The following is a 25,282-nucleotide window of genomic DNA, read 5'->3' as shown; positions in this document are numbered from 1 at the left end:
TTTTCAGCTACCCATGCTCCATTGCTTTGCTCAAATGGAACTGTATGTGACAATGGCGAGACATGTGTAAGCCCACTGGAACAATGTGATGGATTTCTGGACTGCGCTGATAACAGTGATGAGAAGAACTGCTCAAGTAAGTCGCAGGTGTAAATATTAAGGTTGCCAAGCAGCGTCTAACTTGAAGTAACTGGTGTTTTAAAGTTATTTGAGTAAGGAGTTGAAACCAACTCTGTAAGATTTAGCAACTTTAGTTTGTAGTGGTGTTATTGGGATAAAGAAAATTAAATTCAAATTTAATCAAAATATTTTTCTTTTTTTTGTGACAGTACAACTCTGAAAGAAGCTTGTTTTCCTTATTTATTTTTTTGTCTTTATACAGTTGGGGATTATAAATATTTCCATCACAGCATGATGTCCAGCTCTGGAACAGAATCTTTACTCTTTGATTTCAAGTATAACATTACGATATTATGAGAGACCCATGTTGTCCATTGTTGGCTAACGAGTCAGGATGATAAAGCATGTTAAACCTTTATTTGCCCTTAAGTGCAAAACAAGGCATCAGCTTCGATGCTGAAAAATTGCATTGTTAATCCAGATCCAGGCCTGGCTTTAAGTCCTGATATATCTGGGACTAGAACTCCTGCTGCTTCCTATACAGACCTTGCTTTCCCTGTCCAAAAGTGCTTTGCACCAATTTTATGATTGCAGTATGTAGATTAAGTGTTGGTATCTTGTTTTTAAAGGATCGTAAAGTTGTTCAATAGATGTCACTTAAGATTTTTTTTTTGCCTATGTGAATGTTTCAGCGTCTCTTTTTTTATATTTGCGCCATCAGTTTCTTCTGTAGCTGATTCGGTAGTGCAAAATGTGCAACTGACAAGATCTTGCCAGGACTGTATCCTTCACAACATACGGCCTCAATTTTCTGAGCTATTTTCCCCTTGTGTTAGTAAGCGTGAACAACTGGGAAAGGGAACAGCATATTAAGAATTTCAATGAATAGATCAATAACCTAGCTCCTTAAGTAAAAAGGTATAGAAATGGAGAAATAGTGATGGAGGTGAAATTCAAAGTCAAATCTGATGTGCAAAGTAAGGGGAAATGACTAGATACTGAGATAATGAAATGGAAGAAAGTGAACATTGTGTCCATTTAATTAGAATTGTTACATGAAAGATTGAGAAAAAGATCAATTTGAAATATTTAATTTGACTTGATTCCATGTTAATGGGTATCGTGCTATTGGAAAAAAAATACATTATTTGGACAAGAATGTATTGTGGAGAAATAAATCGCAAATTGAAAGTATACTACCAATGAGTTGTCTGCAGCACTACTGCTTTAAAAAAAATCTCAGCACCTAATTCACATTCAAGTGCAACAAGTGTTGTGACAGTCTGATACTTGTGGTATGGATACACACTAAACTTGCCTGAAGAACTCAGCTATCATTTTAACCAAGTCCCCCTTTGGCTCCATGATTATTTAATTAGTGTCAAACAAATTCAGATCTGAATATTAACCTCAACAACTGTGAAGTCTCATTCTTGTTGATTTCATTATTTTCAGTTTAGTAAGAAAAATAATTGTCACTCTCTTCTTGTGCAATCTAGTCATTCTGGTTCTCCCTATTTCACTATTGTTTTGACATTGAATTCACTATTCCAACTGGAATTGCTTGACTTTACATGGTTCTTTAATGATTTTCAATTTGATGCATTAAGGAGAAATACAGAACCAACAAAATTTACAAAATAGTTCTCCATTCCTAAAATTAGCTGATGTTTTTCAATATTAATAGTAGAATACTTTGTTCAGATACCGTTTCAACCAAATTCTTGTACAGCATATTGAGTTTTTTTTCTTGTATTCATGCGGTGTGTAAACATTGTCTGGTATTTATTGTACACTGAAATCATTGCTCAGGGAGGTTAAGTAAATTTATTATATGGGTCTGGTATCCTACAGACTACAGATTACATTTCCTGAAGAGCTTTTTTCTAATAGCAATCCAGTAGTAATTTCAAAAGTGACATTGTCATAGTCATAGAAATGAACAGCACAAAAACAGGCCCTTCAGCCTATTTAATCCGTGCCAAACCAGTTAAACTGCCTACTCCCATTGACCCTTGCCATCTATGTACCTATCCAGACTTCTCTAAAACATTGAAATCGAGTATGCATGCACCATTTCTGCTGGCAGCTTGTTCCACACACTCTCGGCCCTCGTTGAGTAAAGAAGTTTACCCTCATGTTCCCCTTAAATATTTCACTTTTCACTCTTAACCCATGACCTTGAGTTATAGTCCCACCTAAATACAGTGGAAAAAACCTGCTTGCATTTGCCCTATCTATACCCCTCATAATTTTGTATACCTCTATCAAATCTCCCCTCAATCTTCTACATTCCCAGGATTAATGTCCTAACCTATTCAGTCTTTCCTTATAATTCGGGTCCTCCAGTCCTGGCAACATACTTGTAAATTTTCTCTGTATTCTTCCAACCTTATTTACATCTTTCCTGTAGGTAGGTGACCAAAACTGCACGCGATACTCCAAATTAGGCTTCACCAATGTCATATACAACTTCAACATAACATCCCAACTACTGTACTCATAACTTTGATTTATGAAGGCCAACGTGCCAAAAGCTTTCTTTTTGACTCCATCTACCTGTGACACCATTCTCAATGTATTATGGACCTGTTTTCCCAGATTCCTTTATTCTGGATCACCCCTCAGTGTCCTACAGTTAACTGATTAGGACCTACCCTGGTTTGTCCTACTAAAGTGCAAAGCCTCACACTTGTCTGCATTAAATTCCATGTGCCATTCTCCAGCCATTTTTCCAGATCTTGCTGCAAGCTCTGATAGTCTTCCTTGTTGTCCACTACACCTCCAATCTTAGTGTTGTCTGCATATTGCTGATCCATTTAACCACACTGTTATCCATACCATTGATATAGATGAGAAGCAGCAATGGACCATGCACCAATCCCAGGCCTCCAGTTAGAGGGGCAACCATCCGTTACCATAGTCTGGCTTCTCCCTCAAAGCCGATGTCTAATCCAATTTACTACCTCCTCTTAAATGCCAAGCGACTGAACCTTCTTGACTAACCTCCAATGCGGGACCTTGTCAAATGCCTTGCTAAGTCTATATAGGACATTCATTGCTGTGCCTTCATCAGCCCTCCTGGTAATTTCCTCAAAAAAAAACAACTCTAAGATTGGTTAGACACGATCTACCACACATGAAGCCATGCTGATTATTCCTAATCAATCCCTGTTTATCTAAATACTCATATCTGGTACCTCAGAATATCTTCCAATAGCTTTCCCACTATGGATGAGAGGCTCACCAGCCTATAATATCCTGGCTTACTTTTAAAGCCTTTCATAAACAGCAGAACAGCATTAGCGATCCTCCAATACCTCACTTGTTGCTAAGGATTCTAGGTCCCCTGCAATTCCTGCACTTGCCCCACCACAGGGTCCAATTGAACACCTTGTCAGGCTTTGACGATTTATCCACCCTAACTTGCCTCAAGACAGCAATCATCTCCTCTTCTGTAATCTGTATAGAGTCCATGAAATCAATGCTGTTTTGCCTCACTTCTATAGACCCTGTGTCTGTCTCCTGTGTAAGTACAGATATAAAAAAATCCATTTAATATCGACCCCAGCGCATAGTGTAGTGATTAGTACAGCGCTTTCCAGTACCAAGGACCCAGGTTCAATTCCTGCCACTGTCTGTAAGGAGTTTATACATTCTTCCCATGGTCAAGTGGGTTTCCTCCAGGTGCTCTCTTGTTGGGATTTCTATATACTGATGAAGGGAACTTTTCCTGAACACATTTGACAAACTCTGTCCCATATAGTCATTTCACAGTATGGGAGTCCCAGTCAATATGTGGAAAGTTAAATCAGCTACTATAACAACCTTGTAACAATCAATTACTCTTGCAACAGTCTGATCTTTTTACAAGTTTGTTCCTCTACATTCCTAGGGTTGTTGTGTGGTCTATAATATAGCCCCATTAACATGGTCATGCCTTTCTTATTTCTCAGTTCTACCCATAACAATTCATTGGACAAGTTACCATTCTGTCCTGGCTGAGCACTGCCGTGACATTTTTCCTGACAGTAATGCTGCCCCTCCTCCTTTAATCCCTCCCACTCTGTTGCATCTAAAATAAGGGAATCGCGGAATATTGAACTGTCACTCCTGCCCCTCCTGCAGCCAAGTCTCACTAATAGCTACAATATCATAAATCCAGGTGTTGATCCATGCCCTGAGCTTATCTGCCTTTCTTATGATATTTCTTGCATTGAAATATATACAGCTTAGGACATTAGTCACAACATGCTCGATGTCTTGATTCCTGACTTTGTCTGAGGTCTTAACATCTGTCTCCACAGCCTCTCCACTATCTTCTCTGACATTCTGGTTCCCATTTCCCTGTAACTCTAGTTTAAGCCCCACCGTGCAGCACTAGCAAATCTTCCCGCTGGGAACTAAGTCCCCCTCCAGTTTTGGTGCAAGCTGTCTCTTCTGTACAAGTCCCACCTTCCCTGGAAGAGAGCCCATTGATCCAAATATCTGATGCCCTCCCTCCTACACAATCTCCTTAGCCACATACTAAACTGTATAATCTTCTGATTTCTGTCCTCACTAGCACGTGGCATGGTAGCAATCCTGAGATGTTGCCCTTTAACCTCGCACCAAACTCCCTGAACTCACTTTGCAGAACCTTGTTGTTCTTCTTATCCATGTCATTGGTACCTACATGGACCACTACCTCTGGCTGCTCACTCTCCCGCTTAAGAATGCTGAGGACTCAATTGGAGATGTCCTGGACCTTGGCATCCAGGAGACAACATGCCATCTGGGAATCTCGTTGTCGTCCACAGGACCTCCTCTCTGTTCCCCTAACAAATTTCCTACCACCACATGTTGCCTCTTCTCTTCTCCTCCCCCCCCCCCCCCCACCTTTTCCTTCTGAGTCACAGAGCCAGGCTCAGTGCTAGAGACCTGACCACTATGGCTTTCCTCTGCTCGGTCACTCCCCCTCTTTTCTCCCCCCACCCCAACAGTATCCAAAGTGGTATACCTGTTGTTGAGGGGGATGGCCATAGGGGTACTCTACACAAGCTCCTTAACCCCTTCCTCCTTCCTGACTGCCACCCAGTTTCCTGTGTCCTGTATCTTGGGTGTAACTACCTCTCTATATATCCTATCTATAACCCCACCCCACTCAGCCTCCTGAATGATCTGGAGTTTATCCAGTTCCAGCTCCAGGTCCTTAACACAAATTGTTAGAAGCTGCAGCTGGATTCACTTCTTGCAGGTGTGATGTTTTTTGTTCCCAGGTGCCATGGTGGGATTTGAGCTACTCTCTCCCAAATTATTAATCCAAACTTCTGGATTCTAGTTGTTGAGCAATTTTGCTATTTGCATGCCTGCGGATGAGACAATTGAAGTATGGTGTTATGTCAGCACTATGACATTCTCAAGGCAAATGAAAATATTGTTTATGCAGTGAATGCACTACTTATTGACATTGTACTTTGTTGTGTAACTTGTTCCTCTCTTTGAAGTGGCAATGCCCCTGAACCTGATGTAGCCTGTTCATGACTGTGTGATGAGATTGAGTGTAATTATTAAGAAGCAATTGGCTGCATGGCACAGTTTTTCATCAAATTTCCAAAAGGATCACCACCCTCTGTTGACCAATATTATTTTTGTCATTTTATCACACCAGCTTTCACCATACAGATATGTATCATTCTGGGCTTTGTCCTGCCTAAGTACATGATTAAAACTCTTAATTATTGAAAAGAAATGACGACATAGTTTCACTTCTCATAGATGGGGTCTGACCTGTTGAGTATTTGCACCATTTTCTGTTTGGGTTTCGGATGTTCGGCGTTTATGAATTTTGTCTTTGTAAAAGGATTATATTAATATTTTTTCTTATTTAAATCCCAGTACAAAGAAGGTGCAGCCATTAACATCATTCTGTTTGAGTGTGCAACAAAATGAACATTTTTATTTTTTAAGGTGACACTACAGTGTATCAAATACGTTATCTTCATTGGTCAGCTGATTTCAGTGGTGCAGTGTCTTTAACGTGGAACAAGCCAGAGAATATAAGACCAGCATGTGTCTACATTGTATCCTACAGGTATCAATCCTGTTTTATAAATGCTTGCTTTCTTTCCCAGTGTTATTAAATAAAATTGAAAGTTCTGGCTTATCATTCAGTTCTCAATTATTTTTGTAACTTTCTAGTTTGTGTTTGAGCCCCAACTAATGATTTTCAAAGATTCAAAGTATGTATGCAATATACAACCCTGAGATTTGTTTTCCTGCACCTAGCCATGAAACTCCATGGAACCCGTTCAAAAAAAATCAAACACCCTAGCGCAAAACAAAAGAATAATTTGCGCAAACAGCAAAAAAAAAAGCGAATAGCGCACAGAGTATTAAACATCAAACTGCAGAGTCCTTGAAACAATCTAGGAATGTTCGGTTTAGTTCAGTTCAATTTGGTGATGTGTCATTCATTGACTGCAAGCCGCAGAGCCTGTCCGCGACTTAAGTGCCCCAAAGTTGCGCAAAATAGCAATTTAGAAAAAAAGTAGTCAGAAACGTAACAAGAGCTGCAGAGTCCTCTTAAAAATGAATCTCCTCCACAAACTGTGCCAATCAAACCCCCAAGTCCCAAAACTCCTGCATCATCTTCTGGCAGCAGCAAGCGAGAGGGTGAGGGAGTCCAGTCAAACGCAGGCAGATGGCGCTGAACACCCGCTCGCCTTCTACTCATGTCCTTGTTGATTTCAGTCTTGCAATTTTACATATGATTTTATGAGTTTTCCTTATTTCTGGTAAAATTCTTCATCTGAACATTTTTATCCTCGTATTTAAACTATCATAAGTGCTTAAAAGATGCTTTATTTCTGGATTGAAGGATGGGGAGATTAGGGTTCAGGTTATTTTTTTCATTCCCCCAAGTCGCACTTTGCTAGGCCAGATGGCGCATGCTTCCCATTGTAAAAGATGCATTGTAAGCTTTCCTTTTGTTTGTGTCTTTGATAGCTAATTAGATGAGTCGTTAACTCTGGCAGATAACCAGTTCTGATGGTTTATCTCTATTGTGATGAATCTATGGCATTTATTCTAGCTAACATTTTAGTTTCAACCAGCAGAGCTAGAAAAGATTTATTGCTGTTTAGTGAGAATATTAAACACAAAATGGCTGCTATTCTTAGCAACTTCAGTTGTGCATATTATTAGATGTATTTAAGATCTGGCTGTATTAATTTTATTTTCATTTTAATTTGTAATTTGCTTTTACCTCTCCAAATGAGTTACTATTAACCAGTGAGAAAAAAGTTTTAATGAGGGCTGATGCCATGGTTCTGGGATTTTCTTTTAAACATGATATTTATTTGTTCCGATGAAAGCAGGTTTTTTTAATCGTCTTTATTACAAGCATGTAATTTTTTTCTGTAATGCTTTTCATCATACAGAGTTGTTAATTGTTAGATTTATTAATACTTCTAGAAAAATCTGTGCAATGTTGTATAGGTAATATCAGGTGGTTTGGGAAATTGAGCTAGCATTTGTGAATATTTAATATGCTTACAAACTTGTTAACATCGATATTGGTTAGTGCCTTAATGGTTTCTTGGCGGTTCTGTGGTCATTTTTGGTCTGATATATACAGTGGATTCCGGTCAATTGTGCCATCCGTTAATTGGGGCGGCCATTTGTTGGGATACTCTTAAAGAACAAAAACTTATCAAGGAAATAGCTGGGATTCCCTTTGTTTATTTGGGGCACTATACTGCTTAATTGGGACAGGAGACTGTTGCCAAGCAGTTTCTAAGTCATATGTACTTGTGTGGCATTTAGACACTACACCATGCTTAAAGCACCATGCTTAAAGCAAACAGATTTTAAGTAGCGTTAGTTGCATGTGCTTATTATGTTATCCATTGGACCAATGGACACTGATTCAAAAACAGACTTTTGATTTTTTTTTATTTTGACTTTAAAATTTTCGTACCCTTGCCAAGATGCCACAAAAAATATTTGACACTAGCTGAAAAACTAGGGATAACTGGAGTGCTGAAATCTACAATTGCATGTAGCTTTCGTGCTATTCTGGTTTCAAGTATTCAGGGTTGGAGATGCCAGAAACAGCTGGGAGTGAAAATGAAATGATTTCACTGCTTCAAGTTGGGAACTCTGCAGAATTTGAATGTCAGAATCAGAATTGGGTTTAATATCACCGGCATATGTTGTGAAATTTGTTATGTGGCAGCAGTACATTCCAATTCATAACAATAAAAACTGAATTACAACAAGTATATTTAAATATACTAAACAGAATTAGTCCAAAAGAAAGTAGTGAGGTACTGTTCATGGGTTCATTATCCATTCAGAAATCTGATGGCAGAGGGGAAGAAGCTGTTCCTATACCTTCTCTCTGATGGTAGCATTGTGAAGAGGGCATCGCTCCTTGAAGATGTCCTGGATGCTCTGGAGGCTAGTGCCCTTGATGGAGCTCACTGAATTCACAACTTTTTGCAGCATCTTTGAAGAGCTAGAGTACTCTTCATGGTACATCTGTAGAAAGTTGCAAGTGTCTTAATATCTTTGATGTACCAAATCTCCTCAAACTCCTAATGCCCTTCTTAGTAGCTGCACCTTTATGTGGGCCATGGATAAATCCTCAGAGATGTTGACACCCAGGAACTTGAAATTGCTCTTTCCACTTTTCATCCCTCTGAGGACTGATGGGTGTTCCCTTGTCTTTCCCTTTCTGAAATCTTGAATGTCACAATGAAAATGAAGATTTGGAGAATGCAATCATGGAAAGTATTCTATCAAAACACAAAGGTGGGAAATGTGAAGATGAAGAAGGTGATGAAATTGACACATCTGAACTTGATTACACAAGATGTCAGAAAATTTATAGCTGGATTGCGACACTACATCATGTGGGAAGGCAATGAAGGCAGTCCATTATCTGCACTAGGTGTCTGCGCTGATTTTTGTTTTCTTTTACAGTCAATCAAAAGAACATGGCAATGTACACTGAATTGAATTCCACTGTCGATAATTATTAGGAACAAATACATTTTTGTAGTATTAATTCCATATAAATACATAATTTGTTCAATGAAACAGTAATTTTATAATACCTTTTTAACTATTTCCACAAACCTTTGGCTAATTGGGGCAGCTGCCAATATCCACTGGTCTTGATGTGTCCTAATTAACTGGAATCCACTGTATCTACTTTTGATTGGTTTTCCAATATAATATGGATACTCAGTGATATCAAATAATGACAATCCTTATAATTATTTATTGTCATGGCCTTTGTTCACAGTTGCAGAAAAACAACTGACTAAATTTTATATCCCATGGATAACTGGACATTTTGTTTTGCATTTTAGATAAATGTCTCAGCTGCAGAACATGTCATGTGTATGGCTGAGAGGGGTTTAAAAAAAAACAAGTTGTTTTTTGCACTTGGCAATACTTGGAGCACTTGTAGTGGGCAGAATGGATTATTTCAAGTACTTTGAGTGTCAATACTGCCTCATTCTTTATAAATGTGGTAAGATTAAAGAAAAAAAGATTCTAAAAGGATTTTGCCTGGCTGCCAGGTTTGTGTTATATACTGCAACTCTTTGCAGTGTTGTGGAGCAATATGGTACAATTTTAGATCCATGGTATGTATGGCATGTACTGAGTTTGCATTTAAACGGTATTACTATGAGGACATTGAAAGAAAAAGACTTGAATTTTTGATAACCTTTCAGGATGTCAAAGAGCTTCACAACTTATAGCGTACATCTAATGTGTAGCCTTTGTTGTGATCCAGAAGTAACATACTGTGGATACTAAGTATCTTAAAAAGTTCTCTTCCCTTTTTTAAAAAAAAAGTGTGGAGAAATTTTTATATCTCGTTCCAAGAGAGCAGACTGAACTTGAGTTTTGTATTGTATTCAAAAGACAATGCGACGCTATTGATTCTATCTTTGAACCGCACCAGATTTGCCAACCTAGAATTTTATATGTGAATATCTGGAAAGGATCTTGAACCCACAGTTTTGTGACTTCGAGGCAACTGTGCTACCAACTGAGCCACAGGGAGGGAAAATGTGGTCATCCTGAGCTCTTGAAATGCAACTGCGTTCAATCATTGAGGTTGTGGAGAAGTTGATAATTATGGAAGAATTATGAGAAAGCAGGTGATGGGGAGATGAGAGGGAAAGGAAGAACAGGAGGAAGTATAGCAGCTCATGTACAGCATCCAACTTAAAAACAAAAGTCTTAAACTAGTTTTTAAAGGAAACTAATAAACACTGGAAATACACAGCAGATTTGTTAACTTCTGAAGAACAAAGCACTTCCATTTTGTCACAAAGGCATGAAACTTCACTTCATATTCATTGTACTATTTCAGTATGTTTAAAAATATTTCTGGCATTTGGTCATTTACTGTTGGATAATGTGTTTTTCTTTTTTTAGTTTGGTAGGTGGGGAGTGGAAGCATGTGGAAGTTGGCAATAAAACTGCAGTTATAATAAAGGTTATGAAACCTGACACGACCTACCAGGTGAAAGTGGAAGTGCAGTGCCTAAATAAAGTCCACAAAGCTAACAATACTGTCATAATCCGAACACCTGAGGGCTGTAAGTGACTTTTTTTTCTCTCTCTGTTCTAAATACAATTTTCCTTTGGATAATCTTGCAGAAAATTCATCATTCTGTAAAGCATATATTAATTCAACCTGAAGTTGATTTTGCACCTTCAGTAATGCAAAGCAGAGTCAGATATTTGACCTAATTCACTTTTCCTGTGCAGTAATTGGAGGAGATGATGCCAAATGTTTATGGCTCAGGCACTGGTGTGCATTTTCTTTGCTCTATTGAAAATAATTGTGTAAACTTCATTAATGCTCAGAAGAGCTGTTGGTCAACAGAAAAGTAAAACAGGCAAACAGTTTAACTTAGCTGCTGGTGTTTGTGTAATTTTTGTGAACCTAACCTAAGGCACCCTTGGCTAGTTCTACTCAAATATTACCACATACTATTGTACAATTGGAGCTTTTGCGCAAGTCTTAATTGTTCAGTTGCATCATTGTATTGTTTTCCAAAGGAAAAGCTTTGTGCTGTTTTCAAGCCATGCTTTCTCCCAATAACTTTATCTTTGCTCCTGTGATCTAAATTAACATCTGCTATCATATAAAAGAGAAAATCTGCACATGCTGGAAATCCAAGCAACCCACATAAAATGCTGGAGGAACTCAGCAGACCAGACAGCATCTATGGAAAAGAGTAAACAGTCGATGTTTTGGGTCAAGGCCCTTCATCGTGACTGGGGGGAAAAAAAATAGGAAGACAGAGTAAGAAGGTGGGGTGAGGGAAGAAAGAAATACGAAGTAGTAGGTGATAGGTGAAATGGGGGGGGGAGAGGGATGAACGAAGAAGTAAAAAGCTGGAAATGGGAAATGGTGAAGGAGGACAGGGAGCATGACTCCCCCCCCCCCCACCCCACCATCATTCCCCAGTTCCTGTTTCCCTCTTTCGCCTCATCTTTTTTACCTGCCCGGATCTCCCTCTAGTGCTCCTCCCCTTCCTTTCTTCCATGGCCTTCTGTCCTCTCCTATCAGATTCCCTCTTCTCCAGTCCTATAGCTCTTTCATCAATCAACTTCCCAGCTCTTTACTTTACCTTCTCCCCTCTCCTGGTTTCACCGATCACTTAATACCTTTTATTGCTTCCTCCCCGCCCCCCCCCACCTTCTTATTCTGACTTCTCATCTTTTTTTTTCCAGTCCTGATGAAAGATCTCAGCCTGAAACATCGACTGTTTACTCTTTTCCATAGATACCACTTGATCTGCTAAGTTCCTCCAGCGTTTGTGTGTGTTGCTTGGATCTGCCATCATTTACAGTATTTCTGTCTTTTTGCATGCTACAGGAAAAAATGCCAAGTTTTTGGTTACTGTTATTTATTTTTCCTTGTGTCTGCTCCTGTAGCTGTCTTGTGCTAATGAAGATGCCATGGTTTGTTTAATTTCCCCCCCTTATTTCATAGCTTCATTTTCCTTTTTTCTCTTTGCTAAGTCACTAAAATATTGTTAGTTTTTATTTAGAAATTTATTTATTTAGTTATTTATTAGAATTTTATGACTGCTGCTTAATTCATTGGAACGTAGGTAGCCACCTCACAAAGACATTGTTATCTGACCAAATTTCATTCCACACAAGCAGAAATTCCAGTTGATGAACATAAAGTTGGTTAAGGAGGCAGTTTTTACATAATGTGGAAGGAGCATTGAGAAGTGAACAGATCAAAGAAAGAATGGAGTTTAAGAGTGTATCTAACTAAAAGCCCTTTTATAGTGTTTTAGGTGATTTTTAGAATAATCTAGATTGAAGACTATATTAAAACGTACGTAATAACTAGGGAGGGTAGAAAGCTAGAAAACAACCAAAAATTGGCTCTGTCAATTAAAGGTGGAGAAAAAATAGAAAAGGATGAGCTATGTTCTGGTAACTAAAAGGTGAAAAGGTTTTGGTAGCAATGTGAAATAATAGCAAAGATCTCCTAATGCAGTAATCACTGGATTACATTCAATGCCACGTGCTAGTGCATAAAGGAGCAGGAAGATGGGTCAGATGAATGAATAGTTAAAGCGATGATGCAAAAAGTAGGACTTCATATTTCTGAATCATTGCAAGCTTTCTGGGAAAGTTGGGACTTGTGCAGCCAGTTTGGCTGCATCTGGATTGTGAGGGTTCAGCGGGGTATTGGGGGCTGGCAGAGGGGGAAAGGGTTTGCTAGAGATGTTGAAGGGTTTCAACAAATTTTGGCAGGGGAGTGGGACTCAGATTTGAATTACTGTATAGGATGATGAACAGGCAAATGGAGAATAAAAATTCATTTTCCAGGGACTTTGAAGGAATGCAAGGCTCAATTGCATCTACTGTATTTTACAGTATGTGGACAGGCCGACTAGGGGGAATGCCATACTAGATCTAGTACTAGGTAATGAACCGAGTCAGGTCACAGATCTCTCAGTGGGTGAGCATCTGGGGGACAGTGACCACCACTCCCTGGGCCTTTAGCATTATCATGGAAAAGGATAGAATCAGAGAGGACAGGAAAATTTTTAATTGGGGAAGGGCAAATTATGAGGCTAAAAGGCTAGAACTTGCGAATGTGAATTGGGATGATGTTTTTGCAGGGAAATGTATTACAGACATGTGGTCGATGCTTAGAGATCTCTTGCGGAATGTTAGGGATAAATTTGTCCTGGTGAGGAAGATAAAGAATAATAGAGTGAAGGAACCATGGATGACAAGTGAGGTGGAAAATCTAGTCAGGTGGAAAAAGGCAGCATATGTGAGGTTTAGGAAGCAAGGATCAGATGGGTCTATTGAGGAATATAGGGAAGCAAGAAAGGAGCTTAAGAAGGGGCTGAGAAGAGCAAGAAGGGGGTATGAGAAGGCCTTGGTGAGTAGGGTAAAGGAAAACCCCAAGGCATTCTTTAATTACGTGAAGAACAAAAGGATGACAGGAGTGAAGATAGGACCGATTAGAGATAAAGGTGGGAAGATGTGCCTGGAGGCTGTGGAAGTGAGCGAGGTCCTCAATGAATACTTCTCTTCAGTATTCACCAATGAGAGGGAACTTGATGGCGAGGACAATATGAGTGAGGTTGATGTTCTGGAGCATGTTGATATTAAGGGAGAGGAGGTGTTGGAGTTGTTAAAATACATTAGGATGGATAAGTCCCCGGGGCCTGATGGAATATTCCCCAGGCTGCTCCACGAGGCGAGGGAAGAGACTGCTGAGCCTCTGGCTAGGATCTTTATGTCCTCGTTGTCCACAGGAATGGTACCAGAGGATTGGAGGGAGGCGAATGTTGTCCCCTTGTTCAAAAAAGGGAGTAGGGATAGTCCGGGTAATTATAGACCAGTGAGCCTTACATCTGTGGTGGGAAAGCTGTTGGAAAAGATTCTTAGAGATAGGATCTATGGGCATTTAGAGAATCATGGTCTGATCAGGGACAGTCAGCATGGCTTTGTGAAGGGCAGATTGTGTCTAACAGGCCTGATAGAGTTCTTTGAGGAGGTGACTAGGCATATAGATGAGGGTGGTGCAGTGGATGTGATCTATATGGATTTTAGTAAGGCATTTGACAAGGTTCCACACGGTAGGCTTATTCAGAAAGTCAGAAGGCATGGGATCCAGGGAAGTTTGGCCAGGTGGATTCAGAATTGGCTTGCCTGCAGAAGGCAGAGGGTCGTGGTGGAGGGAGTACATTCAGCTTGGAGGATTGTGACTAGTGGTGTCCCACAAGGATCTGTTCTGGGACCTCTACTTTTCGTGATTTTTATTAACGACCAGGATATGGGGGTAGAAGGGTGGGTTGGCAAGTTTGCAGACAACAGAAAGGTTGGTGGTGTTGTAGATGGTGTAGAGGATTGTCGAAGATTGCAGAGAGACATTGATAGGATGCAGAAGTGGGCTGGGAAGTGGCAGATGGAGTTCAACCCGGAGAAGTGTGAGGTGGTACACTTTAGAAGGACAAATTCCAAGGCAGAGTACAAAGTAAATGGCAGGATACTTGGTAGTGTGGAGGAGCAGTGGGATCTGGGCGTACATGTCCACAGATCCCTGAAAGCTGCCTCACAGGTGGATAGCGAATAGTCCAATTCTATAAGTCAGAGGAGTACAATTAGGCCATTCAGCCCATTGAGTCTGTTCTGCCGTTCAAACATGGCTGATTAATTTTCCTTCTCAACCCCATTCTCCTGCCTTCTCCCTGTGACCTTTGATACCCCGACTAATCAAGAAACTATCAACCTCCATTCTAAGGGAGCTAGGGCTTTACTCTTTGGAGAGGAGGATGAGAGGAGACATGATAAAGGTGTACAAGATAATAAGAGGAATAGATAGAGTGGATAGCCAGTGCCTCTTCCCCAGGGTACCACTGCTCAATACAAGAGAACATGGCTTTAAGGTAAGGGGTGGGAAGTTCAAGGGGGATATTAGAGGAAGGTTTTTTTACTCAGAGAGTGGTTGGTGCGTGGAATGCACTGCCTGAGTCGGTGGTGGAGGCAGTTACACTCGTGAAGTTTAAGAGACTACTAGACTACTGGAGGAATTTAAGGTAGGGGGTTATATGGGAGGCAGGGTTTGAGGGTTGGCACAACATTGTGTGCTGTACTATTCTATGTTCTATTCATGTAATTTCACAAGTAAGGCTGGTGAACTGTGAGTAGTAATTAAAAATATTGGAATATGATATTTTTGCTACTGCAGAAATGTGATTGAAAGATCGTCAGGACTGGTAACATTCCAGAATCTACATGTCAGTTGTCAAAGAGGTGGTGGCATTGCCTATGATCCAAGTATCCATTACAGCAGTGGGGATATCGGCAATGGTTTTTCAAATGAGGCCATGTGGATGGACCATAGAACTGAAAATGGAAACATTCATTTTGTTGGGTTCATAAAACGGGTCTCCAAATATTCAATGCAAGAGGAGCAGACATAAGTGACTTACACAAGTTATAGAAATAATAGGAAATAACAGGCAACTTGACTAGTATTAATTGGGGTCACCTTGATGGAGAGGCTTAGAGGAGGCAGAATTTTTAAAGTGTTATCAAAAGAGCTTTGTGTGCCAGTATATTCATACTGGAGAAAGCATGATACCAGATAGAATTGTAGAGTATGTAGGCAAGTGCTGGGAGTGCCAGTTGGGGGAATACATTTGGAGGTGATGACCATAATTGCTTTAAGGGCAAAGATGAGGATGGACTGGAAATTCAAGTTCTGAAATGAGTGAGGACTGATTTCAGTATGATAAGACTGGCCCTGACGAAGTAGATTTAGAGCAGTAACATTGAAACATAGAAACATAGAAAATAGGTGCAGGAGTAGGCCATTCGGCCCTTTGAGCCTGCACCGCCATTCAGTATGATCATGGCTGATCATCCAACTCAGAACCCTGTACCAGCCTTCCCTCCATACCCCCTGATCCCTTTAGCAACAAGGGCCATATCTAACTCCCTCTTAAATATAGCCAATGAACTGGCCTCAACTGTTTCCTGTGGGAGAGAATTCCACAGATTCACCACTCTCTGTGTGAAGAAGTTTTTCCTAATCTCGGTCCTAAAAGGCTTCCTCTTTATCCTTAATCTGTGACCCCTCGTTCTGGACTTCCTCAACATCAGGAACAATCTTCCTGCATCTAGCCTGTCCAATCCCTTGAGAATTTTATACGTTTCAATAAGATCCCCCCTCAATCTTCTAAATTCCAAAGAGTATAAGCCTAGTTGATCCAGTCTTTCATCATATGAAAGTCCTGCCATCCCAGGAATCAATCTGGTGAACTTTCTTTGTACTCCCTCTCTGGCAAGAATGTCTTTCCTCAGATTAGGGGACCAAAACTGCACACAATACTCCAGGTGTGGTCTTACCAAGGCCTTGTACAACTGCAGTAGTACCTTCCTGCTCCTGTACTCGAATCCTCTCGCTATAAATGCCAGCATACCATTCGCCTTTTTCACCGCTTGCTGTACCTGCATGCCAACTTTCAATGACTGGTGTACAATGACACCCAGGTCTCGTTGCACCTCCCCTTTTCCTAATTGGCCACCATTCAGATAATAATCTGTTTTCCTGTTCTTGCCACCAAAGTGGATAACCTCACATTTATCCACATTGAATTGCATCTGCCATGAATTTGCCCACTCACCTAACCTATCCAAGTCACCCTGCATCCTTTCTAGCATCCTCCTCACAGCTAACACTGCCGCCCAGCTTCGTGTCATCCGCAAACTTGGAGATGCTGCATTTAATTCCGTCATCCAAGTCATTAATATATATTGTAAACAACTGGGGTCCCAGCACTGAGCCTTGCGGTACCCCACTACTCACTGCCTGCCATTCTGAAAAGGTCCTGTTTATTCCCACTCTTTGCTTCCTGTCTGCTAACCAATTCTCCATCCACATCAATACCACACCCCCAATACCGTGTGCTTTAAGTTTGCGCCCTAATCTTCTGTGTGGGACCTTGTCAAAAGCCTTTTGAAAATCCATATATACCACATCCACTGGGTCTCCCCTATCCACTCTACTAGTTACATCCTCAAAAAATTCTATGAGATTCGTCAGACATGATTTTCCTTTCACAAATCCATGCTGACTTTGTCCGATGATTTCACCGCTTTCCAAACGTGCTGTTATCACATCTTTGATAACTGACTCTAGCATTTTCCCCACCACCAGTGTCAGGCTTACCGGTCTATAATTCCCCGGTTTCTCTCTCCCTCCTTTTTTTTTTAAAAAGTGGAGTTACATTAGCCACCCTCCAACCCTTAGGAACTAATCCAGAATCTAAAGAGTTTTGAAAAATTATCACTAATGCATCCACTATTTCTTGGGCTACTTCCTTAAGCACTCTGGGATGCAGACTATCTGGCCCTGGGGAATGAGAAGAGATTTGATAGAGGTGTACAAAATTGAGAAGTATAGACAGGGTAAATGCAAACAGCTTTTTCCACTGAGATTGGATGAGACTAGACAAGCGGTCATGGATTAAGGGTGAAAGGTGAAATGTTTAAAGGGAACATGAGGGGGATCTTTGTCACTCAGAGGTTGGTGACAGTGTGGAACAAAAGCCAGTGCAAGTGGCGGGTTCAGTTTCAATACTTAAGAGAAATTTGAATAGGTACACAAATGGGAGGGGAATAGGGAGATCTGGTCCAAGTGCAGGTTGATGGGACGAGGCAGAATAGCAGTTCAACATGGACTAGATGGGCCGAAGGGCCTCTTTCTATGCTGTCATGTTCTACGACTCTCTCATGGCATTCCCAGCAATTTCTCTGTTCCTGTGTACACTCTGTTACGTGCCCACACTGGGTGGGGTGGGGTGTGGTGTGGTGCAGAAGGTCAAACCCCTGGCTCTGTCTGTGTGGAGTTTGCACGTGGCTTTCCCAGTTCCCTTCCACATACCAACAACGTATGGGTCAGTGGGTTAATGAGCGGCTGTACATTGGTCCCAGTGTGTGGTTGAGGGGTAGAATGTGGGTGGGGGGGAGAAAGAACTGGTGGGACTCGATGGGACGAATAGCTAAATTCTGCTCCTATGTCTTACGGTGTAACGAACAGCCCAAGAACCCCCACCTCCCTCTGCCACCTCCTCTTACCTGTTTACTGACACAGCAAGAGGGTGCCCGCCTGTGGAAGATGGCGTCAGTCAGAGCCCTGGCCCCTGTATCATCATTCCAGTCACTCTCCTCAAACATGCCCACACCGTCTCGCTTGAGGTAGGTCACAAGTGATCAGTGGGAGGCACTCAAAAGTTGAATAGAATTTGGGGTTTAGATGTTCCCTTGATGGTAAGGCCAGCACGTCTAATAAAGTCTGGGTATCAAGGTTCTGAGAATTAAATAAAAGTGGGGTGGGGATATGGGGAAAGGTAGCTTATTGCAGGTTTGGCAAATTGAAAGCAGGTACAAACCTACAGGAATATGGAATATGTAGGAGGATGATTAAAACAGTTGGTTTATTATTGTTAAGATAGTGAAAAGCTTTGTTTTGCATGCCATTCAGACCGTTCCAAGTATAGGTGCATTGATGTAGAACAAAAGAAGAAGAGTGCAAAATGGAGAGTATAATTCAATAGTTCCACTTAATATCAGAGACTGTATACAACATACAACCTGCAATTCTTGCTCTCCACAGACATCTTCGAAACAGGAAATCTCCAAAGAATGAATGACAGGAAAAACATAAGAACCCCAAAGCCCTCTGCTCCCTCCCACAAGCAAGCAGCATCAACCCTCCCCTCCCCCGCTTATTCTCGCATAAAGCATCAGCATTCCCACAACCCTCCATTCCAGCAACAACCCCCAAAGAGAGACCATGGTCTACAGTACATCAAAAACTAATTGTCTACTTCAATATTTTCTCTCTCTCATGACAGATATCACTCCTTCCACAGCAAGAGTAGAAACAACAGTCAGTCTGAAGAATTGCTTTTTATTGAGTTCCCTGACTCAAGAATCAGCAGCAATCCCTCCCTCACCATCGAGAGAGAGAGAGAGAGAGAGAGAGAGCGAGCGAGAGAGAGAGAGAGATAGTGGCAGTCATAAACATGTTAGGCAATCTGTGTGTGGGGCTAGTGGATGTAGATGAGGTCTTCAGTGAATAATTCCCATTTGGACCCCATTTGGGGTCACTATGGAGAAGAGCCTTGGAGAATTAGGGGGACAATGGAATTGCAGAAAAACTACCATTGCAAATGAGATGTTAGATATTTGTGGGTTTTTTGCAGGTTTGGGGATAAATCCCTAGGACCTGATGAAATGTATTCAAGGCTGCAATGGAGGTGACTAATGTGGTACTTTTATTTGTGTAGAGCCATGGGGGAAAAAACAAATGATTACAAAGTGATGAATCTTCTCATCAGTGGTAGAGAACATATTGGGAACATCTGAGTGACAAGATTAATTTGCATTTGGAAAGGCAGGGAATGATCAAGGACGAACAAAGATGACTATTATTAGTCTTTCTGTGTAACTAATTTGAATCCACTATTTCAGAAAGATCATGCATGTTCATGAACGTAGTGTAGTTGATCTACATGGTCTTCAGTGAAACCTGTGATAAAGTCTCATGTTGGAGATGTTACAAGTTCATCATATCCAGGGCAGTTTGGCAAATTAGATCCATAATTGACTTGGTGATAGGATGGAGAATATGATTAATAGTTAGCTTTGTGGTTGAAAGCCTCTGACCAGTAAAATACAGATGGATCCCTTGCTGTTAACTTCAAAGTAAATTTATTATCAAGGTACTATATGTCATCATATACAACCCCAAGATTCATTTTCTTGCAGGCATGCTCAATTATAAATAACCATAATAGGTTCAATGAAAGATCCCACCAACGTGGGTGTTCAACCAGTCTGCAAAATACAACAAGCTGTGTGAATACAAAAATAGAGGGGGAAATATAAATAATAGTAATAAATATCGAGAGCATGAGATGAAGAGTCCTTGCAAGTGAGTCCATAGGTTGTAAAACCATTTCAATAATGTAGCAAGTGACTCTTGAACCCCTTTGGTTCAAGAGCCTGATGGCTGGGGGGTAGCAACTGTTCCTGAACCTGGTGATGTGAATCCTGAAGCCCCTGCAACCTCTCCCGATGGCAGCAGAGACCCTGACCTGTCTGATGGATGCTACCTTCCCGCGACAACATCCTCACGTAGATGTGCTCAATGGTGGGGAGGGCTCCGACCCACGATGGTCTGGGCTGTATCCACCACCTTGTGCATGAGCCTCGTTCAAGGACATTGGATGTTTCCACACCAGGTTGTGATGCAGCTTGTAAATATACTCTCCACTATCCATCTATAGAAGTCTTGTCAAAATTCTAGTTGTCATGTCGAATCCTTGCAAACTCCTAAGAAAGCAGAGGCGCTGCCATGGTCTCCCTGAAACTGCCCCCACGTACTGGGCCTAGGACAGGCCCTCTAAATCAGCAAGACCAAGGAGTTCAATGTTGATGACTCTCTCCACCTCTGATCCTTCAATGAGGACTGGCTCTTGGACCTCTGGCCGCCACTGCCTCTCCAAGTCAATAACCAGCTCCTTGGTCCTACTGACATTGAGTAAGAGGTTGCTGCTATGGCACCACTCAGCCAGATTTGGAGGCTACGTCCACACGAGACTGGATAATTTTGAAAACGCCAGTTTCGAGTAAAAAATGACAGGCATCCACACTACGCGTTTTTCAAAATATCTCTGTCCACACTAAAACGGATATTTGGGCGAATCTACTCCTACTGGGCATGCGCAGACACATCTACAGAAAACAAGCGAACAGGAAACAGTATAATATTTACGTTTCCACAGCGGCGTTGTGCTATTTCCATTGGTCAAAAACTAGAGTACCAACGACAACAGCGAAAGAAAGTTTTCAACAATGCCTTCGAGGAATACAAAGAAAACCTCCGCTGGAAAGATCAGACCGGACTTCTTCGTTTAGACAGACAATGAAGTCGAGCTGTTTCTGCGAGTTGCAAATGACTACAAAGTCAGCGAAGCAGTGGAGAACGTGGAGATGTTTAATTCCAAAGAAACCATTAACGTAGACAATAAAGTAAACAACACACACATGAAGCCATCCTCTACCCAAGATCAACAAGAGATTGGAATCTTCTGCCGCAGACCTGCGCAGTATTTCTGATATTAATATTTTTAAAGATAGACTCAATCAAATCAATTTAGGGGATCTAGTCAAAAAAGCTCACTTTACAATTTAACTCTCACGCCCTTCACACCGACTGCGCGTTATAACAGCTGTCCGGCAGTGCTTGCGCAGTACCAAGCAGAAGCAGAAAAAACATTGTTGTTGTGTTATCATGACAGCGTTTTCAGATATCTCCATTTACCCCGTCCACACTGCAATGCCGAACAATCGTTTTCAAATTTACACACTCTGGAGAGTGTTTTAGAAAAGCTCCGTCTTCGGGGGATGAAAACACCGTTTCAATGTGGACGGAGGGTCAAAACAAAGAGAAAAAGCTTTGGTTTCAAAATTATCTGGTGTAGTGTGGACATAGCCTCAGTCTCCCTTCCACATGTTGCACATGCTGACCTGTTACCAGCCTCCCCTCACCCCCCCCCCCAATTCGGCTTACAGCAGTGGTGTTGCCAGCAAACCTGAATATGGCGCTGGAGCTGTGCTCAGCCACACAGTCACAAAGCGAATAAAGCAGGGACTAAGCACACAGCCTTGTGGTGCACCTGTGCTAGAGACCGTTAAGCAGACACTACCACCAAGCCAAACTGACTGGGGTCCAGAAGCGAGGAAACCGAGGACGCAATTGCACAAGGATGTATTATTGAAGCCTACGTCTTGAAGCTTATTGACTAGCTCCAAGGGGGATGACGGTTCTGAATGCCAAGCTACAGTCGACAAAGGGCATCCCAATCTATGCAACTTTGCTGTCCAGTTTCAGGGTTGAGTAAAGAGCCAATGAAAGGGCATCTGCTGTGGACATGTTGCTCTGATAGGTAAATTGGAGCAGATGCAAGTCACTTCTCAGGCAGGAGTTGATATTTTCATCACCAACGTCTCAAAACACATCATCACTGTGGATATAGGTGCTACTGGACAATAGTTATTGAGGCAGGTTGCTGCATTCATCTTGGGCAACAGTATAAGTGATGTGTGCTTGAAGCAGGTGTGTACCTCAGATTGGTGAAGTGAGAGATTAAAGGTCCGAGTGTACGCACTAGTTAGTTGATCAGCACAGGTCTTTAGTACTTGGCCGGGTACCCTGTCTGGGGTGTATGCTTTTCGTGGATTCACTCACCTGAAGGCTGCTGACACATCAGCCTTGGAGACTGAAGTCACAGGATCATTAGGGGCTGTGGGAGTTTGTGGTTTGCAGAGAAGTTCAACTTTCCTTCATCTGTTGATGGTCAAAGTGACCATAGAAGATATTTAAGCATATCTGGAAGCAAAGCCCTGTTGTCACCTTTTGTTGCTTGATTTATATCATCAGTATTCTGAATATGAATGTAGGAGGTATAATTAATGAATTTGCAGCTGAGCATGAAGGTTGGTGCTGGGTTTGATGATGAGTGATCTTCAATTATTGAATTGTATTGATGTTAAAAATAGGAGAGAGATAGCAGATGACATTTTATTCTGAAAAATGTGATGCATTTTAGCGGGATTAATAATGCTAGGGTTTACAGTGAAAGAAGAGTAGGACCCGAGGAAATTCTGAGGAACAGATGTACTTTAGTGTGTGTCCAATGGTCCCTGACGATAACAGCATGGAGCCAAGATGGTCAGAAGACATATCGGATACTCGCTTTCATTAACCAAGGTATAGAATATAAGAGCAGAGAGGTTCAACTTTTTTAATCGTAGGTTAGATGCAGCTGGAGAATTGTGTGTGGTTCTAGTTTCTCCATTGAAGCAGTGTAAGGTTGTCTTCCAGTGCAGATGGCGCCAGCATACAATGCTACCTCAGTCAACATCTTACAGATAGCTGTGAAAATGACTTGTACGCCTGTTTTTCACTTTATATGTGTTTCTGCGACTATTAGAGTCTATGATGTACAGTTTGGGGATCGTTTGAGTGATCTTGCGCTTTGCTGTCTCTGAGAACATTCCGGGAAGCAAGCACAGACTTAATGCAAAGAAACTTCAAGATGGGGTGTGAGCCGATGTCGAACTCTAAGGGACTGACTTCCTTTTGATCACTGCCGGAGAAGTATTTTGTGAGTGGCCTATCACTGTGGCAGGCGAATAGGCCTCTTTCCCTCGAACGGTGTCCCTCTCTTTTTGATGAATGTTGGTGATATTGGAGGATGGTATCGTGGTTCTGCGTTTGTGGATTGGACTAATGTGTATATGGACTATGGACTTTTTCCGACTTCTATGTTTTAATTGCCTGTTCCTTTTCTGTTTTGTTGTGCAAGGGTGTTTGGGGATTGATGTTCTGCTAGTTTTTTTGCATGAAGGAGAAATTTTGGGGGGGGGGGTCACTGTTCCTGTTTTTTTTGGGGGGGTGTAGGGGGGGTGTTTTGGGGGTTGATGATCAGGATGCTGTTTTTTGTGTGTGGGGGGGTTGGGTTTGTTGTATCTCTCTGAATGACTTTCATGTTCTTTTGTGGCTATCTGGAGAAGACAAATTTCAGAGTTGTATATGGATACATGCTTTGATAAATGAACTTTTGAACCTTACGGAGAACCTGCAGAGGAGATTTACTAAGATTTTGCCTGGGGTTGGAGCATTTCATCTTCAAGGAGAAACTAGATAGACTGGATTTGTTCTTTTGGATAGATTTTAACAAATCTCAACAGATTTTATGCAAACATGTCCAAAGGTGGTTGTGATGTGATTCCGCAATGTAGGGATGTACCCTTTGATTTTGGAGTTGAGATATATTCACATCAGTGAGTAACTGATGGGTGAATAAAACAATGTAATTTTGGAGGTCACAGAATTGTATAAGTTAATGGCACAGATGAAGGTCATTCATACCAGGAAGAAGTGTTTGGCTGTTTTCACAAACTAGAGAATTGTCTGTAATGTTGGAGTTTACAGTACTTCAATAGTTGTGCAAATACTTGTGTTAAGGATTTATACCTCAATTACCTTTTACTGGAGAGAGAATTCCACAGCCCTCTGTCCTTTTGATTACAGGTAACTTTCTTCAACATCCATCTGTCCACTACTTGACAGCTTTATCCCCAGTCTGAAATTCCTTTTCTCCTTTTCTGTTCATTTTATTTAAGCTCATCATAATTTGGCATCTTAATCAATCCTTGGCTCATGTATTCCAAAGTAAACTAACCCAGCCTAGCCAAATTCTGCTGTTGACTAAAATTATTCAGTTTTTGCAATATAGTGAATTTTCAATGCTATCACATTCTATCTCTGTTTCTCCAGATTCAGCTTCTGGAGAAGCAGTTTGCATGAAGTCAGAGTGGAGATGAGATGTTGTCAATAGCCATACAATTGTTATCTTTTATGGAATTCCTATCAAAGACCATGATTATGCACTGTTGTACTGGGGAAATATTGACCATTGTTCATCATTGATTTGATGAAAAGAAGAATCAGTTCTTCCTTTCAATTCTTGTGAAGCTTCCGTAAGATGTTCTCTAATCTTTAGCAATGAAGAACAGGAAATCAAATATTGTTAATATCATTTTGTGAATTCATTTTCTATGCAGTCCCTGATCCACCTCGAAATCTCCAGTTATCTTATACTGAAGAGTATACTATATTTGCCCGATGGAGCCCCCCTATCAATGCACATGGTCTGATTCGGGAATATGTTGTAAGTTTTCACATACCTTTTTAATAAAATTACATTTTTTTAAAAACTGAATTTTCCTGCAGTCTTTACATTGGGTTTTCATGATTGAGTCCTTTTTTGTTTTCTTTAATCTTTTGCATTAGTATTAAAGGCTGGAATAATCCCTTATTTGAAAGATCTGCTTCTTAGTAGTCTTTGTTGTAAAATATTGTGAATGTCTTTCCTTTCCAAATAATACCACAAATTCCATTTTTGATCTGTAATGAAAGCTTTGCATGTTTGTAATGAAGTTCTGTTGATTTGGGAAAAAAGTTAACTTTGCATCTACTCTAACTTAATTTAATAAAGGATTGCATGTCATTTTGAGTGCAGAA

General features: G+C 41.0%; 1 protein-coding gene across 2 annotated transcripts in view; it reads left to right on the top strand.

Moving 5' to 3' along the window:
• sorl1 (sortilin-related receptor, L(DLR class) A repeats containing) overlaps window positions 1-25,282 on the top strand; it is a 258,600-nt gene that overhangs the window by 181,383 nt on the left and 51,935 nt on the right. For both annotated transcript variants that reach the window (XM_063038299.1, XM_063038298.1), the window contains exons 33-36: window positions 8-136; window positions 6,070-6,193; window positions 10,561-10,724; window positions 24,823-24,929. In XM_063038299.1, coding sequence (XP_062894369.1) covers window positions 8-136; window positions 6,070-6,193; window positions 10,561-10,724; window positions 24,823-24,929 — 524 coding nt within the window. The remainder of the gene's footprint in view (window positions 1-7; window positions 137-6,069; window positions 6,194-10,560; window positions 10,725-24,822; window positions 24,930-25,282) is intronic.

Source organism: Mobula hypostoma, chromosome X2 (genome assembly GCF_963921235.1).
Source record: "Mobula hypostoma chromosome X2, sMobHyp1.1, whole genome shotgun sequence".
In the NCBI taxonomy this organism is placed as follows: domain Eukaryota; kingdom Metazoa; phylum Chordata; class Chondrichthyes; order Myliobatiformes; family Myliobatidae; genus Mobula; species Mobula hypostoma.
Note: the sequence above shows the minus strand (reverse complement) of the source record. Positions and strands in the feature narration are given on the sequence as shown.